This window comes from Mytilus californianus, unplaced genomic scaffold (genome assembly GCF_021869535.1).
Source record: "Mytilus californianus isolate M0D057914Y unplaced genomic scaffold, xbMytCali1.0.p SCAF_1, whole genome shotgun sequence".
NCBI lineage: Eukaryota > Metazoa > Mollusca > Bivalvia > Mytilida > Mytilidae > Mytilus > Mytilus californianus.
The window spans coordinates 113230278-113238913 of NW_026262581.1; the positions used below are offsets into that span (position 1 = coordinate 113230278).

Here is an 8636-nt window from a genome sequence, read left to right on the forward strand (position 1 = left end):
ATTTATATTTCTTCTCTTTATGGTGATGGTGTATGGTTTCCATTTTGTCTCCAGTAATTTAGGTCGATCATCGTTTGGGATATGTCTTTACAAGGGTGATCGTGGTAGGGAGGGGGTCCGAAGTTATGCTAGCAATACTTTTTGGTTTCAAAATACAAGTTTACAACCAAAATATGGTTACACTTGTGCAAACTTACCTTTGGATTTCGAGGTGTCTTGTTTTTTTTATGCAAGCCTGGATTACTTCATTACTGTTGACAGAGGTAGTCTGGTCGGGGGTAAATTACATATAATGAATAATCATATATAAGATATTAGAAAAAAACCATTTCAGTCTTGTTTCAAAGTATTACTAAGGGAATTGGTTTTCGACCCAAAAAAATGCCAAATGCAATGTTTGAATGCAGTAATATAATGATAACAAAGCAGTTTAAGCGTAGTATGTCGTAGTTGTATTCAAAATATTATAACTTAACTGTAGTAGTTTATCCATGTATCAAATAAGATTTGAATTCTATAAATACTTTTTGTGTATACCACACAACGGATACACATTACGCATAGTTCTCTCTCCGTCCCAAAGCATAACTGGTGCTCGATCAGTCCCCGGTGCAGTTTTTGGTCCACAACATGGAAGATCGAACCAATAACCCGAGGGCCCTATTACAACACAGTCCTCAATTCCATCATGGTCATTTGGTTGTCCACTAGAGGGATCCCAGTTACTAAATAATCCTTTGTTCCCATCCCAATATACGTCTGTGCCTTGTGGATTAGTTGCATTTAGCCAATGAGGTACTTTTGTTTTGGATACTATTTTTGTTGCAATGTCATTCCAGTCTTTTGAATATATGTTGGCCAGGTCTGAATACTTGTTTATATTCTTGCACCTATTTCGGGCAGTAGTTTGATCATCATAGTAACCTATCCGAGGATAATATACGGACCCCTTCAGGGAAAATAAACAATATTCGTCTTCAAACGGTGGAAAGGAATTACATTCGTACTGGATATTGGTTGATTTGCTTGGTTTTATCTCTCCTGTTACTGTTGATCTATGTATAAGACGAAGTCCGGATATTTCCGATGGAGTCTGAGTACCTGGTCCGGCTATATGTGCAACTGAAGGATTGTGTATCATTAGAAAATCACCTGGGTCATAGTTTACAGAATAAATCAAATTAGAAGCTAAAATTTTAGCATGAAAAAGATCTTGAATGTATTTTGTTTCCTCTACTGACAACTGTTTATACGGGTTGTCATTGTTATCAGTATTAAGCTGTAAATATTGACCGGATAACGTTCCCAATGCTATCATCAGTGTGTCATCATTTCTAAAGGGATGTTTATAAAGAAGAGGTATGTGAACAGAGGAATTAAATGCACTAACGAACAAAATGTTCTCAAGATATTCTCTCTCTGCAGTTGAAAGCATGTCGACAATTTCTTTAAGCGGAACAATGAGAGTTGGACCGTTTGAATTGGCATGAACACAGTAAATCAGAGTGAACAAATGTGGCATCTCAAATATGTTTCCGTCTACATGCCAACCTTCTATTCCAATGCCAACAAGTCCAGCTTTGTAGTCATTAGAAAATATTCCTATACGTGGATCTAGATTTTTATCATATTTCTTTCTATTAATAGAAGACGTTTCTTGAAACGGCGCGCCAAACAAAGAGGTAATGTGAATTTGTTTTTGCCAAGGCAGAGTCTGATTTTTGAACAATAAAAATCTGTACATATATGCTTCCTCTCGAAGATTCCTTGCACATTCGTTAGAAATTGTTTTAAGGTCAATTCCTTGAATTCTGGCACCAAATGTTTTAGATAGTGGAAGGACGTCATAATTGCAGTTTTCTGTTCTAGCTATGGACTGCAAGAATACAAACGATAAAATGAATAGCAAATTATATTAAGATTTGGAAATAAAAAAACCTATAATAATGTTATTCCAAACGGTATACAGATCAAGGGAGTTGGATAAAAACCGAAATTTTTATACGTGTGCATGTAACACAAATTTCTTGGTATAGGGGTCTAAATACAGCACAAACAACATTTTCCAAAAGACCAACAAGTGAAAAAGTATGTTTTAACAAAACGCATTTGACTAGCAGGTCGAACAACGGATGTTCTTAAACCCTGCTGACTGCCATGGCGATTGCCAAATAAACGGAGCACAGATGTAATAAAATGGATCTTAATTTTAATCTAATACCAAATAGAAAACAAAAAACTTGCGGAAAAGATGGTATACCGCAAACATGAGGTGCAAAAATTTGTACACCATATCCGGATTTCGACAATTAATGTCTCTTCAGTGATGTTTAGACCCCTATATCAAGAAATTTGTGTTACATGCACACGTATAAAAATTGCGGTTTTTATCCAACGCAAACATAGGTTTGAACGTTGGTTTCAATTTGGACTTGTTGGGCTTGTATTATATTTGCCTTCGGGTTTATATGATTCGTTCATCCTATTTCGACTCTTCAAAATTCAAGAGTCAATCCCAAATTGAGGTAAATTATATGGCCTTCCAAATACCGTTTCGATTCCTAACATCATCACTGAAATGTCGAAATCCGGTGTACAAAAACCTTTGCACCTTTTGTTTGCGGTATATCATCTTTTCCGCAAGTTTATTGTTTTCTGTTTAGTATTAAATTTTTAATTAAGATCCATTTATTACATCGGTGATCTGTTTATTTGGCAATCGCCAATGGCAGTTAGCAGGGTTTAAGAACATTTGTTGTTCGACCTGTTAGTCAAATGCGTTTTGTTAAAATATACTTTTTCACTTTTTTGGTCTTTTGGAAAATGTTGTTAGTGCTGTATTTAGACCCCTCTAACAAGAAATTTGTTTTGCATGCACACGTATAAAAATTGCGGTTTTTTATCCAACGCAATCATAGGTTTGAACGTTGTTTTCAATTTAGACATATATATATATATATATATATATATATATAATACAAGTAATCTTATTTATACAGTAATTACGATCTTATCTTCTGTAAAAAGTGTAGGTATGAAATTTCTCGAATGTCTGATCTTAGTTTCGAGTATTTTAGTATAGTGTTAACGCCAGGAGGAAGTACAATTATCTAATGTGTTTTAAACAAACATCTTTTTATTGGAATGAGTATAGGAAAGAGTATCGATCAATGATCTTCTAGGACTCACGGTTTATTGTTCTTGTTTTTCAAACTTTAAGTTTCTCTTGTGATATGCTGCACCAAATGAAAAAAAAAATCTACTTACTTCATAACAGTTGTCATTATTGTCTTTTGTGCACGTATCGTGATTGACATCATTCCCATGACCAGTCCGTACAATACAAAGGCATATAAAAAGTAAGGGATTGGTCTTCATTATAATTTTCAACTAAAAAGACATGACAATTATAAGAAGAGTAGATGTTGAGACAATTATACACCAAAGCTCACAGTACAAAATGTACAGGGATGTTAACAACTACAATTATGTTATTATTCGTATTTAAAATAAGAATTCTAACAATATTATATTGATAGATGAAATGAGTGTAAGAATGTTTTTGCTGTTTTGTCAGTTTCCTTTCTCACTGAAAAAAAGAAAATAACAAAAATACCGAACTCCAAGGAAAATTCAAAACGGAAAGTCCCTTATCAAATGGCAAAATCAAAAGCTCAAACACATCAAACGAATGGAAAACAAATGTCATATTCCTGACGGTACAGGCATTTGTAAAAGTTAATGAAGTAAACAATTTACTACGATTTGACTGTATGTTGACCTAGATGTATTTTATATATGGTGGATTAAACCTTGTTTTGTGGCTAGCTAAACATCTAACGCATATGACAGTCGCATAGAACTCCATTATATTGACACCAATATGTGAGAAAACAGACAGACATATAATAGATAAAAATAACAAAACTTGCATGGGTACAGAAATCACATTGTGTTATAATCGTAATCACTATAAAAACAAACAACTAGGTCAACAAAGAACAACAAAATGACACATAGATTTTCTATAGACAAAGCAAATAAGCAAAAATGAAAAACAAGAACACAAAACATGACCATTGCAAAATAACACAATTGCGGGATGTATAAATACCGAGCCACGCCAAAAGGATATTACCAAAAATTAAAGTTTAAAAATATACAGAGACAAATGAAATAAAACTACTTACTTCATAACAATTGTCATTATTGTCTTTTATGCAGTATGCGCGTCTTTCCACATAGCTAAGCATATTCAAATATACACAAAACGTTGACAATATATATATCAACACATGAGGTATTCACTGGAAAAAGTAAAATCTACGGAAACATCGCCATGCAATGTCCACAAAAAGTCAACTTTTGTCAAATTGTTCTTAATATTTTGAGAAGTAAAACAAAACACCAGTTATTCGATATTTACGGGTTTTAATTTAAGCATGGATGCAATTTGAGTACTCCTCATTACAGAATCATGGATCGTTTGAAGGTCGGTTCAAATCTATTTTTCTATGATTCAATATGGATTCAAAATTAAATTGGTGGAACTACTTATATCGTTAATAAGGATACATCTACAAAATAAACACAAAATAGAAACTTTTGTCTGCATGGGTCATAAATAAACGAAGGTGAAAAACTGTCAAAATAGGTGCAATATTGATACCTTTCACGTTATACCTGCTATTTTCCACGTACATAGAAAATTTTGAATATTTGCAAATGGTGAATCAACATGAGTGTAATTGCATGTCAATTAACACAGACATTGGCACAATGAACTAAATTTTCTTAAACTTTTTAACAACACCATTGCACGGTAAATAATTTTCCTAGTCCATACTCAACCTTTCCAACCTCGTATTTGATTTGGTTTGTCATTTTTTTTAATTCGAGCGTCACTGATGAGTCTAATGTAGACGAAATGCGCTTTTGCATACTAAAAGATAAACTACAACCATTGTGTCGATAACACTTCAGATGTACACGACAGCTTATAGATGGTGTCATTTTCTGTACCTCAGTTTACGGTTCATAAAATGTTCCAATTATTCTAACATTAAGAGGTTTCTATCCTATGCATTAAAGGTCTAAGTCAGATTTGACACAACTTTTAAATATTTTTTTGATTTTAAATGGTCTCCCATTTTGTAATTGATTTGACTTTCTGACGAATTGTTCTGGTATAAGCTTGTCATAACTTCTTTAAATCTTGTATTTTTGCTACGTCTTTATTTGTACATTGAGCTTCTTGGCTATATTCATGCAGATTCGAACACTGAATACACTATTATTTTGTTTTAAATACGCGTTTTCAAATAGTATGTTTCTGTCAATAGGACGCTTGAGAGATACGAATGAAGTTCTCAGTTATCATATTATCTAATATATGGATAAAGGTCACGATCATGTATTCATAAAAGAGGGACGAAAGATACCAGAGGGACAGTCAAACTCATAGATCGAAAACAAACTGACAACGCCATGGCCAAAAATAAAAAGACAAATAGACAAATAATAGTACAGATGACACAACATAGAAAACTAAAGACTAATAGTATGATCCAAAACTCTCTTTTCTTTTATCGTCGATCCCCAATAATGATTGAGCTCGGATATCATACTGTGTGTAAATCAGGCGAGAAAATCCGGTATCTATGGGTGCCAACAGATTGATATTTTTATTCCTAAAAATGTCTATGAATTGTTAAAAAAAAGAAAAGAGCTTCTGCGAAAATTTTGCCATATATCTAATTACCATTCTTTCAAGTTCGGGCGTAAACTTATTTGCGCAATAATATCTTTTTTTAGAAATAAAAAAATCTGGTATTGTTTCTTGTTTTTGGTTAGAGCATATAACTGCAAGAAACTTACCTTGACTGTATTTATAATTATATAGTTACTGTGTTATGTAATGACATGGCGGGTATATTATCTGGGGTCAAAATGTGTGCTTTATTATCGTCAAACGATTTTAAGGTCAATTACTATTACTCTACAGATGTTGTACTAAGCCTTTCACAACATATGAACAAACAATAAAAATCAGCCGAAAAGGGCTTAAGTCATCAGATCGATACAAAGCAAAAACACATCTAACAAAATCACAGACCGGACGTGGCATGGTATTTATACATCCCCCACAACAAAAAAGACACTAAGAACAGATCTGAAAGTACTCGCAGTTACTGGCAGCTAGTTCAAAGTCAATAACAACTAATAAAAAATCATGTATCTATGACTAACATATCAATCAGTACACATCCAACATCCCAAGGAATTTTGTGTTAAGACGCCATTTTCAGTCAGAGAAAATCATGACCTTGTCAATTCTAAAATATAGGTATCGACAGATTGTAGAACCGTGAATGTGCATATGTATATAATAATAATGTTAATTTGGTTTTAATTAACTGATAACAAAATCAATATTTATACCAATAAAACAATATTTAAAGGTCTAAGTACAGTGTTGAATTGCATGGTAACCTTTTATAATAAGTATAAGTTGATATCCTTCCAAGGAAAGCACATGAAAGCGTTCCCGTTTATTTCCAATGGTTCATTTAAGTATATGTGTACAAGGAAAGGCAAAGATACACATTTACATATTTTTTAGATGCTGTTTTACTGCAACTTTGAATACGTCGTGGTCATGTATTGTTGTGTGCTATTTGAAAGCGCATTCCAATCTTTGAAAGCATTTTTAAAAGAAGAAAAAATATAGAGTTCACTCCTTCAATTTTTGAAGAAAAAAAACTAAATTGAATAGGCTTGCTCTATAGTGTTGTAATGCCTTTTATAGCAAAACACAGGCAATTAGAGCTACCATTAGTAAGTAATTTTGTATACAATTCAACATTTTATATAAAGAACAAAACGGATGCCTAACCTCGATCCATTGCGAAACGGATGCCTTTAATAGTTAATTTTTGCTCACTTAACTCCAAGTGGCAAATGTTTCATGCATATTAAAGACGGGAAGAAATTAACAATAGGTAGTTCGACCGGGATGAAGTTCGGGAAATCTGGACTGCCTTGAGGGTATGTTGGATAAGGTCAAACATTTTACCTATGTCTATTGTGCTACACAAATGCAAAGTGAAACATTGTGTTATGAGACGCAAGCACTTACTGGAATGCTAGTTTTTTAATGACAGGACATCATCAATATATCTGAAAGTGAAAGGTGAAAATAAAGAACTTTGCAAGATGCTTTTTCTTCAAGTTTTGTGCTTGAGAAAGTTCTGTATAAATTCTGCTTCATATGAGTACAAAACCAGGTGTGTCAGTAGCATTGGAATACCTACTGTCTTGAAATATCTATTCACCAAACTCAACAAATATGTTGTCGATCAAAAAGTACTACATTTTGATGATATCATCTTCAGTGTATTTCTTGTTGGAGTCGGTGTGGTTATCACGAACTAAGATTTTTATCACCTAAAACGAGGAATATTTATCTACGGTTCCCATTTGTGTTGAAAAAGAACTGTTTAATGCCATGGGAAGATGAAGTCGATCTTTCAATTGGGCATGGAGAATAGTAGCGTAGAGCGTAGAAAAATCAAAAGTCTTAATATTACTGCAAAATTGTAAAGACAGTGACTGAAGATTTTAGAGTAGATCATTAAAATTTTCAAGAGTCAACATCTGATTGACACTACTGGTTGACTTTACCTCATCACACTATTTTTGAAGGCCATATTTCACTGTAGAAAAAGTGGTAGCAAGGAGGTTTTATCTCATACAACCTCCTTGGTGGTAGTCGGAACTTACACAAAGATGTTAATTCGTACATCTAGACGAATGTGAAGGCGGGGAAAGCGTAAACTATTTGTATAAAGCTTTTTATTCCATAAGGAACCGTGACTAACTAGATACAGATGCATTATATTCAACAAATGGAAGTTTTTAACGACATTGACTGGCTATACAGCCCTTGCACGGTCGGTTTCATTATATTCAAAGTTTTTGTCAGCTTATGTCCGTTGTCATTGAACTAATTTTCACGGTTCAGCGACCACTTAAAAACTGTAATTGCTTTATCACGTGATTTTCTTAATTATTTTTTTATATTTGTTATATTGTATCATGGCAAGGTCTACACGTCCAATCAGACAGGGTTCACCTGACCTTGGACTCATTTTATGCATCAGTGATCAACGTTGATATTCGTTGTTAAATCCGTTTCTCATATACCCTATATAAACAATAGATTGCTCACATTTGGTGGCTGGATTGGTTGTAAATTGTACATTTCTGTGTGGCAGGGTTCGTCTGAAAATGACCTCGTTTTCATGGTTCATTGGTTAAGCAAAAGGTCAACTACAGCTCCTCTTCTTCTTCTTTAAGTTTCTAGCGATCCTTCAATTATTGAAGATTATTCGCCGGGCGTCGACTATAAAATTTTATAATTTACATTGTAGCAAGAAAAATAAAAAGAAACAAAATCAAAATAATGTATGTACATTTGGAAAATTCCATTTAGATAAAACTATATACATTTGATAACAAAATAGTTAGGGATAGAAAATGGGGATGAGAGCAGATTCTGAGATCATACTCTTGAATCCCTGTACCGTACTGCATGATACTATTTGTTGTGGCAGATGATTCCAATTTATAACTGT

The 8636-nt window shown here is 33.4% G+C and overlaps 1 protein-coding gene across 1 annotated transcript; it reads right to left on the minus strand.

The window, feature by feature from the left end:
• Positions 1 to 429: 429 nt before the first annotated feature.
• LOC127738748 (uncharacterized) lies at positions 430 to 3378 on the minus strand. Its single transcript, XM_052250092.1, has 2 exons — positions 3268 to 3378; positions 430 to 1876 (listed from the first exon to the last, which is right to left on the minus strand). Exons 1-2 carry the CDS (start codon positions 3376 to 3378, stop codon positions 515 to 517), a joined length of 1473 nt encoding a protein of 490 aa, XP_052106052.1. The 3' UTR covers positions 430 to 514.
• Between the last annotated feature and the right edge of the window lie 5258 nt (positions 3379 to 8636).